At 42.3% G+C, this 12,175-nt stretch overlaps 1 protein-coding gene across 11 annotated transcripts in view; it reads right to left on the bottom strand.

Moving 5' to 3' along the window:
* The window catches only part of LOC122675400 (LIM domain containing preferred translocation partner in lipoma), a 713,437-nt gene that overhangs the window by 16,267 nt on the left and 684,995 nt on the right, over positions 1 to 12,175 (bottom strand). For all 11 annotated transcript variants that reach the window (XM_043874070.1, XM_043874067.1, XM_043874069.1 and 8 more), the window contains 2 exons: positions 7,651 to 7,829; positions 1,912 to 2,032 (listed from right to left, as the gene is read on the bottom strand). In XM_043874070.1, coding sequence (XP_043730005.1) covers positions 1,912 to 2,032; positions 7,651 to 7,829 — 300 coding nt within the window. The remainder of the gene's footprint in view (positions 1 to 1,911; positions 2,033 to 7,650; positions 7,830 to 12,175) is intronic.

The raw sequence follows: 12,175 nt of genomic DNA, 5'->3' as shown, positions 1-12,175 counted from the left end.
ATAACTGTAAAGAATTATACTACTGTTAATAGTACCTGAGCATCCATTTTGAAAAGTGTTATATGACAGTTAAACACTGACCTTCACCTTTAGAGGAAACAGAAATTTCTTCGGAAAAAAAAAAAATATAGTATTTCATCTTGTAGTGTGTGCCCTTGCTAACTGTAGTAGAAACTCTTTTAGAAGGTCACAACTGCTGTGTGCCTCACTTCTGCTGTCTTCTATGACAGCAAGCGGGGGGCGGTCATTGAGGTTCATATCTGAATTTGACAAATAATGAAATTTAAGTTCAAAAAGGGTGTCACCCAGAACACAACAACAGGAGCAGCCGCAGCAGCAGCGATGGCACCTATAGTTATTCTTCCCAAGAAGGCCAGCTTTATGAATGAACAAGCAGATATTCTGGAGATCTAGAGACATTTGACACCCCACTCCAGTACTCTTGCCTGGAAATTCCCATGGAGGAGCCTGGTAGCCTGCAGTCCATGGGGTCGCTAAGAGTCGGACACGACTGAGTGACTTCACTTTCACTTTTCACTTTCATGCATTGGAGAAGGAAATGGCAACCCACTCCAGTGTTCTTGCCTGGAGAATCCCAGGGACGGGGGAGCCCGGTGGGCTGCTGTCTATGGGGTCGCACAGAGTCAGACATGACTGAAGCGACTTAGCAGCAGCAGCAGCAGCAGCAGAGACTTTTGGGGAAACTGAGTGATGGAATTAAACAGAATCTTTTGATCATAATCAATAGAAAGAAATTACATAAATGACATGGTTTTAAGCCTTTAATGACCTAACATTAACAGTTACCTGGGCACCCTAAAGACCCCAGAGTCGACTGCAGTGTTGAAACTCAACTATTAGCACCTTGAATCTTAGAACCAAAGGAGCCAATACTGGGGCATCCAGAACAAGCCTGTTTTACAGGTGGGGAAGTGAGCTGTGGAGAGGGAAGTGATTTGTCCAGGGTGATGGAGGTCTGCCTCCTTTTAATTCAGTGTTCCTCCCATTCTACAGTCCTGATTCTAAGACATATGTGCAGTACAAATTTATTTTGTACTGTTATCATTTCATCTGGGAAGAGAAAAGGTACATCTCACACCACTCTTAGAACAAACAACAAAACCATGGAAAGTCAAAGCCTGTTGGCACATAGAAGCAAGTGTGTCTAGAAATACTGGGAAGCCTGCCTCCATTGAACCTTAGTTTCTCCAGCTGCAAAATGAACTCTAGGTTTTCCACACTTACAATTCAGGTCAATTATAAGTAAGGCTAGATATTTTTATTGCTCTTTAGTCATAACACCTAGTGTAAAAGCTGGAAGTTTTTTATTCTCTTTGCTCACATTAAGGCCAGAGAGAGGCATGCAACTGGGGCTGTTGGTCAACTACAGCTCAGGAGGAAGATGGAATCACTGCAGTCCTAGAGACTAGGGGCAGCCCTGCCAGCCCCACCGGCCCATGTCTTGGGAAAATCTCGTGGGACTAGATGAGCCAGCGTCATGAGGAGGTGGTAATAAGATAGTTCATATTATCTCTTGCAGATAGAAGGAGGAGCTGCTAACCGCTGCACTCAGAATGTCTGGTAGAAAACAAGAAAGCTGCTTCAAAAGAGGGGCCCTGGGCAAGTCATAGGACTAGGATAACAAAATGCTTTGAAGTCATTTTCTGAATGTGGTATCCTTTTGAAACCCAGATTAGAGGAGAAAGACTCCCTGCCCTTTGCTATATACATGATGACATGGCCCTCGGGTAAGAAATCTCTCGTCACTTCCAACTGGGGTCACAGGTCTCTTGCAAAACCCAAGTCAAATGAACACAGGCACTAAGGGCTCTCCTAGATTTAATAATTGTAGTATTTATAAAAATCTGGCTCTGATGGGCCTGGCAGGGGGTGGGGGCGCTGACCACAGACCTCACACCGGTAGCAGTGAACATGGAAATCACGATCCAGAGCCACAATCCGGACAGTCTCCTCCTGGCCAGGGGCAGGCATGATAGGCTCCTTGCACACAGAACAGCGGGGAGCAAATTTCCTGAAAGAGGAGAGATAATTCTGGTTAGATATTGAACTTAAATGCTGGCAAAGAAATGAAAACAAGAGAGAAGAAGAGGTGCAAACCAAGAGCCAGGACATCTGGTCTACCACCTTGTGTGACCTTGAGCAAGTCACCTTCCTTCTCTGGGTCTCCTTCCTTAGCTAAAATAGGGGATTTATACTCAATGACTGTTGAGGTTCTTCTAGATCATAAACATTATGATATTTGGGGAAGTGGGAGATGAGTGTATGAACTGCATCTGCATCTAGGAGCCACAGGCCCCTCAGCGTGTGGCATGGCATTCACCTGTGGAAAGACTGCAAATACAAATCCTGGGCCGGGTCAATCAGAGGGAAGAATGAAGGTCTTAGCAGCCCCTACTTGCTTCTGACTTTTGCTTCTAGACTTTGTATGTGCTTACCGGGCTCTACCCAAATTTCCTGAGGTTGTAAGTTTGCCTCACTCCCAATTATTAGAGCGTCTTTCTTAGAAATGTGTGTATATATATATCAATATATATATACACACATATATATGTATGTATGTATATATAAGTGTGTGAAAGTGAAAGTCACTCAGTTGTGTCCGACTCTTTATGACTCTGAAGACTATACAGTCCGTGGAATTCTTCAGGCCAGAATACTGGAGTGGGTAGCCTGCCTTTCCCTTCTCCAGGGAATCTTCACAACCCAGGGATCGAACCCAGGTCTCTCACATTGCAGGCAGATTCTTTATGAGCTGAGCCACCAGGGAAGTCCCATATATGTAGGTATGTGTATATATATGGATATATATACACATGTATTTGAGGTCAACTATTGGTGAGAAATTTTAATATTTCCTAACTCTTAATATTCCTTACTATGACTAATGGCCATAACATTTTTTTTTTCTTATAACAGATCGATAGGCTGCAAATACAGGCCATGCATCCATCTGTATCTTCTGGAAATTAGGTGTGCCTTTATGAAGGTGCAAAATGAGACATGATTTGCAATGAACACAGATAAGAACTGAAAAGATTGAAAAAGAAAGACTGTGCAACTCAGTTTTTTCATGGTAATGCTTTTAAGATTAATGATGTTAAATTTTATCTATTTGTAGAGAGACTTAAAAAGAAATAATGATAGTAATCTAACACTTTGCAGAGCACTTTATGGTTGTCAAAGCATTTTTACATACATTACACTCTATATGTACATATTAATTTTCCTGGCGGCACCCAAAAGGCATCTGTATGGCTGCAATCTAAATAAATATGAATTAAGCAGCAGATCAATTGATTGCTATGAAAGAAAAATTAAAAGGATCATGGTACAACTGCAGCAGTAATCAGAGTTGTTATAATTGGCATTTTATGCAAGAAGTTTATACTCAGTGGCAAAAAAACTGCTTTGGACTACCTGATTATTTTTGAATCTAGGTCATCAGTAGTGAAAAAAGCAGGCTTCTGGAGTCAGCTGCAAAATCTCCTTTCCCCAAACCTACTGGGACCACAAACTTTGTGAGGTCAGAAGTGTGCCTAGCTTATCACTTTATCGGTGAGCCTTCCCCAATGTCCTCAAGTAGGATTACATACTCCGTGAGGATAAAATATCTTTCATTGAGTTTGCCTATTTCAGTAGTAATTATTTGCATATCTTTGGAGACCTCAAAACCGTGAGCTTCCAAAGGATAGGATCTGCTTTATTTCTGAGTTTCTAGAAATAACTATTGTGACTGGTGCTGAAGATAGAAAGTCAGACAATATCTAATGGAATGAAGTATTTGCTATATTCTGCATAAAAAGATGTTGCTTAGGCCTTTATGTTCAACCTCAAAGTCTTTCCTCTTTGGAAAGGTATGAACAGTTTTCTTGCTGAGTAATGATTCTTTCTTACCAACTGGCCTCATTAGATGGGAAAAGTAAAGGGTAGAGACTGGAAGTGGCTTCCACATCCCCATGGTGTTCCCTGGCCAGCATTTTAAGGACTCTGAAAACTCCCAGGTGGTCTATTTAAAGACCTGACTCACTAAGCAGACAATAATAATAAAATTAATTTGATAAAAGACACTTCTAATGGTTAAAATAGCTACCATTTATTGTGTGTTTATTGTATGCCAAGTCTTGTTAAGAACTCTATATACTTGTCCCTATTTTTTTACTGATAGCAAACATGAAGAAATACTTTTTATCACTTCTGCTATATAGCCATAGGAGACAAAGCTCAGAGAAGGATGGTCTTATCCACTGGGTCCTGGCACATTTTTAGCAATCCACAAATCGATGCTGATTAAACAAATAGATGGATGCATGTAACATCCCTGATAAGAAAGATCAGACAGTGGAATAAAGGCTCAACGCAATGAAAGGGCGATTTAAATAAGTCTGCTTTTCTGAGCCCACTGTCTTGGAACTGGGAATACAGAAATAAACTAAGACTCCAGCAGTCAGACTGGTGAGGGACCTCTATATATTTCTGTATTTGTTCTGTTAACATATATGCATATCCTATCATACTGCAAAAATGATTTAAGGGGGTTACTGTAAAATTGTGTATGTGCATTTTTTTTATCACTAATCAGGCTATGTTAAGTCCTATCTATAGTGGATTTACAAAACTACAAAACATTGAGAAAGAGATCTAAAGTCACACATGGGGCTAGGGAGAGTCTGAGATCTGAGGAAGCTTCTTTGTGTGTGCTGTACTCAGCCGTGTCTGACTCTTTGCAACCCCACAGACTGTAGCCTGCTAGGCTTCTCTGTCCATGGAATTTTCACTAGATGATAACTGGGTTGGGCCTTGAAAGATGGCCACTTAGGTGAAATGGGAAAGTAAGTGTGTGTGTGTTTGTGTGTGTGGTGTGTATGGGTGTGTGTTGGGAGTGAGGGTGGGATACAGGCAGTCTGCCAGGAAACTAGTTTGAGCAGTCATCTGAAATGACACATGGGAAAGAGTTTCTGCCTAACAGGATGGGGGATTTGGGCCAATCCCGACTGAAGGGGGTTATGGAGGGGATGGCCCATTAGCAAGGCTTTAAAAATAGCATTTCAGAAGCTAGTTACTCAGAGTGCAGTCCAAGACCACCTGGGAGCTGGTCAGAAATGCAGAATCTTAGGCCCCCGCTCCAGATTTCCTGAACTAAACTTTGCAGTTTAACAAGATCTGTGACGGTAAGCACGCTCAAGTTTGGGAAGCACCAGTTTAAAGGACAGGATTCTAAGCAGGGGAGATAAATCCCTTCTCCTGGGCCTCCTGCACCTCAGTTTCTATTCTCAGGCTGCTCTAGCTACAGCCAAGCAGAGCTTCCGTGACTGCAGAGAAGCCATTCTTCACCCTGTGCCCTTCTTTAATGCCTGAGCTGTTCCTTCTGTCAGTAATCTGCATTTCCCATTTAAAACACTCTGCTTCCAGAAGCCTACTCAGGTCCCAGTAATCTCTTCTGGCCCTGATAGCTCAAACCCTTGCCTGTGCCTGATCTCGTCACCTTCATAGTATTTTTGCCTGATCTCGTCACCTTCATAGTATTTTTGCCTGATCTCACACATAATCTGCACTTCTCTTCCTTCCTCCTGTCAAACTCCTTGCTGATCAGGGCTTCTCTCTATGAATTTCTACTTACGCAATTTCTTTCCCTTAGCACAGTAATAGGCACATAGAGGGCTCTTCATAGATGTGGTTGAATTGAATGGAAAGGCATTTCCTAGAAGCTCACAAATGGGAGATCTGTTCAGAATGACCAATTATCTGTAGAAGGCAGCTGCATCTCCTCTCTGTAACCCACTTTCCTTAGCCATGCAATGTCTACCCTGGGTTGGACTTACAGCTGCTTTCTGTTCCAGTCTTTCAAGACCCAGAAACAGAGTTCCTTAAAATATGTCTTTTATTTTTCTTTTTGGAAATGGGGAAAAGAGCAAAAAGCTTCTCCCCTTTCATACCTGCCAATCATGCAGACAACATTATTTTGAATAGGTTGCATTTAACTTCCCATTGAATTAGTGATGGTGGGGACTGTTGGGGGTTTTGGATTCTTTTTCCCTTTTAATTGCTCAAGTGTGCCTTCCTGGAGTGTTCAGACCCACACACATGTCACCAGTCACAAGTCTGTAATTATGCTCCCCACTCCTCGAAATGAAAGATAAATGGCATAGATATAAACTTACATTTGTCAGAATTGACTTCCTGTTTTAATTGAGGGGTGTAACATATCAGTCTTTTCCAGCAACAGAAACATGTGTGCTCTGATTATATCTATCAGTCTTTCTTGGATTAGAGTAAGTCTAAGAAAGGAGAGAAACAGTGACAGAAATACATTCCCCATTGGTATCTTTTCACTTCCCTTAAATAGATGCAAGTTTTTTTTTTATGTGTAATTAGAAGCTAAAAATATCACTAACATGAAGTACAATTTGTGCTGTGACTGCCCTTTCAAAGTAAGCCAGCCCTTCCTTGTCTAATTCAGGTTGAGAATTCCTGCCTCTGGATTTTTTTTTTTTTTTAATTCATTCAGCCTCACATCTTTTGGTGAGGTTTTCACTTTTTCTGCTATTTGGAAAGTGGTCAGGAAATTCTTTTTTTAAAATATGAATCTCAGGTCCCCAAGCTGCTTGTGGCAAGTACCTCCCAGTTGTTGACAACACAGCAATGAAAATTAACCCACAAGACTGTATATCTGGAGGGCAACAGAACCCAAACTGGTGAGCCATACAAGTTCATCTCGCTGCAAGCCTCAGATGATTCTTGTGTTTGCTGGGCAAAATTTCCACGTCTGCCAATTATAAACCACACCTAGAGCTATCATATCACTCCTGGGAATATGCAACAAATGTGATCAACCAACAAACTGGTCAAATAATAAGCAAAATGCAAAACTATACAATTTTTCATGACCACTCCGGCTATAATAAAAGAGGACTCTACAAAGGAGAGAAGTGAGGAAGTAGGGATATATTTTTCCAGGCCCATCAGTTAAGTGGTCTTGATCTTGAGGTTCTACTTTCTAATTGTCCTCAAAAGAACAGAAAATATCCTGAGGAAGAGAAGACCTGGGGGAAGAGCTTAGGGGAGGGTATGTATATGTTTATAATGGCATAAAACCACCTCCAAATATGCAAGAGGCTTGCTTTAGCAAGAGGGGCTGAATTGTTCTCTGAACAATTAAAATGTTCTCCCCCTATAACTTCCTATGTGCAGAGTGGAAAAGACATGGCTCTAGAGAGAACTCTTGGATGGGTCTGGTCTAATGAACAAACTGAAGAGCTCAGAGAAAACTGGGCAATTTGTCCACTGGCTCACAGCTTGTTCACGTTTAGGCCAGGGAGAACTACCCTGTGATCCTGCCTCTTTCCAGTAATATGTTCTGTGGCTGACTCAACTTTCTCACAATTAAGGTGACACAAACATGTGATGGATAAGCCCAAGGGAAGCTTTGAAGCAGAGGCCACACTGGAGGACCACACGGATTACTTGATATCACTTCCTGCATTGGAGGAGGGAATAAATAACTTCTTTCTAAGGTCGCACCAAATCCTGAGATTCTGTAGCTTGGAGAGAGAAGAGTAGCCCATATGCCAGGCAGTAAGACCAGATCCCAAGAGCACCATCAGGCAGCAGAAGGGAGAGTAGATCGCCTACTTGTGGAAGTCCTCAATGCAGTGGATGAGGCCACCAGCGTCCACGGTGAACGGGATCCCATCCAGGCTGCGGTGGCACATGACACAGGTAAAGCAGTGAGGATGATAGGCCTTCCCTGTGGCTCGGAGAATCCGCTCCATGATGGGCTTGGAGCAAACGCTGCATTGCTCCAGGGTGTTCTAGGGAGGAAGAGAAAAAATGCCAACGTTAGGCTGGGATGTAAGGAGCTCCACTTACATAGTAACTTATAGCATGACAAGCAGTGTTCCAGAACATATGGGCTCACGTGCTTTCACATAGTATTTGGAGAAAGGCAGAGTGTTTATTACAGACAGAGAATGAAACAGATGGATCAAGTGGCTCTTCTAAGGCCATGCAGATGTGTTTTGTGTTTTACTCACTAAAATCTATCCAACTCATTAAGATCCTATGGACCGTAGCTCTCCAAGTTCCTCTGTTCATGGGATTTCCCAGGCAAGAACACTGGTGTGGGTTGCACACCCCCCTCCACGGGATCTTCCTGGCTCAAGGATCGAACCTGTGTCTCCTGCACTGGCAGAAGGAGTCTATACCACTGAGCCACAAGGGAAGCCCTCTGGCTTTGTACAGTAACTCAGTTTTGCTATTGTGGCAGGAAGGCAGCCACAATGTGTAAGTAAATGATCATGACTGTGTTCTAATAAAACTTTATTTACAAAAGCAAGCTGGATTTGGCCATGGCTATAGTTGAGCTTCCCAAGTGGTGCTAGTGGTAAAGAACCTGACTGCCAATGAAGGAGACCTAAGAGGCGCAGGTTCAATCCTTGGACTGGGACGATCCCTGGAGGAGGGCATGGCAACCCACTTCAGTATTCTCACCTGGAGAATCCCATGGGCAGAGGAGCCTGGCAGGCTGCAGTCCATAGGGTTGCAAACAGTCAGACATGACTGAAGTGACTTAGCACATAGTTGGCTGACCTCTGAACTACACAACCTGGGTTCTCCACTGGAAGAATACTTCTCTATTACTTCTAAAACTTGATTAAGCATCAAAATATCACCAGGATCACTCAAAACCTTAACGTTTTAGAGTGGTCTCTCTGATGACTCAGACTCGCAGAGAGCATGCTGGTTATAGAACCCAATGAGAGATCAGTATACTCAATTGATGTTTTGATCATTTAAAACCTTGATTCAAACACCATCTCCATATTTAGTGTTGTGAACTCCAGATGGAAATGTTGAACCTAGAAGGTTTTGAGTCTAGAGGATTTGTTGAACCTAGAGGGTTTCACTTTTGAGAAATGAAAGAAGAAAGTCAAATTTATTTGGCTTTAAAAATACATTCAGATTTAAAAATAAATCCTCCTCCCCGCTTTAAAATGGATATCATTTATTGAGTCAGGACTCAGAAAAATTGATAAAATTAGTTGTTAACTTTCCATCCTTGCCTAGAATTGTATGCTTTCTTACCAGACAACAGAGTTTCACATGTAATATGCAATATTCTAACTGAGATGTTTGGACTGACTCCATGAGTTTACAAATCTAGAATAAACCTGGGATAGGGATCTGATTAGAAAACTGCAGAACTGGATGGGATGTGGAAATGGAGAAGAAATATTTCCCTCTTACCACTGGAACTTTTAAATGGGCATGAGGCAAGGCATGTTTGTTGGTAGATAAGCAGTGTGCTGGTGACAGCTAGAGCAACAGTGCCTGACCAGTTTCTTGTTTCCATCTCTCCTCCTGTAACACTTGCCCATCCTCATAATGACTTTCAGTTTCCTTTCTAAAAGACAGATGTGATTAAGTAGCTTTCCTGCCGGAAAAAACTTCTATGGCTCCTCATTGTGCAAAGAGCTAGTTCCTCACCTGACATGCAATCTCCTGTTTTAGGCTCAGATTTCCCTAATGTTTCAGACTGCTACTCTTGCTTAAACCAATGAGAAACTTCCATACTTTTATGCATTGTCATGCCTAGAAGGAATCAAAACGACCTCTCAAGTTACGGACCAGAAGGCATCTTCCCAGGCAAGCCTTCTTCAGTAACTTCAGTTGGAATAAACTTTTTTTTCTCTCCCTTTCCTAAGCACTTAATTCATGTTGCTTATAGCACTTACAGTATTCACCATATTACAATTATTTGCACATATGGGTATTTCCTATACTGTACTGCGATTCTTTAAGGACAGGAATTATGTCTTAAGAATGTTTCTTTGTCCCATGCTTTTTCCTTGGTGGCTCAGATGGTAAAAAAAAAATCTGCCTGCAATGCAGGAGACCCAGGTTTAATCCCTGGGTCGGGAAGATTCCCTGGAGAAGGAAATGGGAACCCACTCCAGTATTCTTGCCTGGAGAATTCCATGGACAGAGAAGCCTGGTGGGCTACAGTCCATGGGATCGCAAAGAGTCAGGCATGACTGAGCAACTAACACTTTCACTTTTTCACCCAAAATGCTACCTGGAATAAAAAGAATCCTAGGATGAACATATGCAAAAAGAATGAAGGAAGGAATATTGTTTACATCCCACTCTGGCATCACAGTGCTGGCCCGAGTCCCCTAACTCTGGAATCCAGAGGACGGTAAATCCATCACCATTCTCTCCTCCAAACTGTGGTTACTGGAGAGTCTGAAATTGCTTAGTATGCCTCTGGTCACAGTCTAAACTCATGGAAACTATTAACCTATTTTCCCCCCATTTTGAAGTGGTGAAATTAAAATAGCAGAAGAACATAAGATGAGAGTCTGGAGATGACGATGGTCTGGACAATGAAGGCCCTGGTTCTTTTCTGCCCTGGTGATCTGAGCTAATGTGGCTGGAAACTGTCTTCCCAGAGTTTGTGTTTTGCTCTTCTGTGGGTTTTAACTTTTTCTTTTTTAAAGCCAACCCTGTAATGGAGTTGAACAAACCAGAAAATGCTTGACCAGAAAATGTTTTTGTTTGCATTGAGGCTTGGCTGCAAGCTTCAGCCCATTTACTCAAAACCAGCCGCAACATATAAAGTTGAGTCAGTTTCTAAGGAAAGACTTTATGGCCCAAGTTTAAAGAGCAGGTAATCGGAACATTTCTGCTACAAAAGAAAGTGTAAAATATTCCTAAAGTGAGACTGCAGTAAAATGCCCTCAAATCAGAAAATAAAAGCTCCAAGAATGCATCTAACTAGAAGTTTGGATTAGCGAATGGTTGAGGACATATGAACCTTCTTGAGCCAGTTCCCTTTACTGTATTCATCTCTGTCTCCAACTGGTCCACTAGGACCTTTAGACATATCTTCTCTTAGAGAAAGGATAAAGACTCTATAAATGTCTGGGGGGAGGACTCTGGGAGTTCCTCTAGTCCAGGCCTCTGATTTCACAGGTGAGAAAACAGACCTGGAAGACTGACACAGCTGGGATCTGAGTCATGGAAATGATTAGCAGTAGAGGATGGGTTGGTACCTCAGGTTCCTGACTCCCAATAATTCAGATAGGGATCTGATAAGTTAATTCTGTAGTCAGAGAAACAAAGTTGCTGGATGAAAAAGATAAATTGTCCCTCTGGATTTGTCAACATCTACTGTATGATTGAAGATTTGATGCTTTTGAACTGTGGTGTTGGAGAAGACTCTTGAGAGTCCCTTGGACTGCAAGGAGATCCAACCAGTCCATCCTAAAGGAGATCAGTCCTGGGTGTTCATTGGAAGGATTGATGCTGAAGCTGAAACTCCAATACTTTGGCCACCTGATGCGAAGAGTTGACTCATTGGAAAAGACCCTGATGCTGGGAGGGATTGGGGGCAGGAGGAGAAGGGGATGACAGAGGATGAGATGGCTGGATGGCATCACTGACTTGATGGACATGAGTTTGAGTAAACTTTGGGAGTTGGTGATGGACAGGGAGGCTTGGCGTGCTGCGATTCATGGGGTCGCAAAGAGTCGGACACGACTGAGTGACTGAACTGAACTGAACTGTATGACCTGAGGTAAATGATTTTTCCTCCCTAGACCTTGGTTTTCTCATCTGCAAAACGGTGACTAATTTCAGCTCTGCAGTTTTATTAGTCTTTGATGTATCAGTATAGTTACTCAGTCATGTCCGATTCTTGGTGACCCCGTGGACTGTAGCCTACCAGGCTCCTCTGTCCATGGTGATTCCCAGGCAAGAATACTGGAGTGGGTTGCCATGCCCTCCTCCAGGGGATCTTTCCAACCCAGGAATCAAATCCAGATCTCTCGCATTGCAGGCAGATTCTTTACCATCTGAGCCACTGAGAAGCCCTGATATATCAGTATTAACAAATACAGGTATAGGTCAATATTTCCATTACTAGAGATATACTAACAGCAACTGAATGACCCTTCCTCTGAGGCTTGAAACAAGGGTTTCTGTGTCAGAAACCAGGACTCTCTAACCTCTACTTTACCTTACCACTTGGGATTCCAGAAGTTACTAAAGGTAGAATTTTAAGCATGACAGAAGAAGATCTTTGTGTCTTCTTATAACCTTCTATAGAAGGTTATTTTAAAGTCAGACTAAAAGATACACATTTTATAGAAATATG

Source organism: Cervus elaphus, chromosome 19 (assembly GCF_910594005.1).
Source record: "Cervus elaphus chromosome 19, mCerEla1.1, whole genome shotgun sequence".
Lineage (NCBI taxonomy): Eukaryota > Metazoa > Chordata > Mammalia > Artiodactyla > Cervidae > Cervus > Cervus elaphus.
This window is presented reverse-complemented; position numbering and strand designations above follow the sequence as displayed.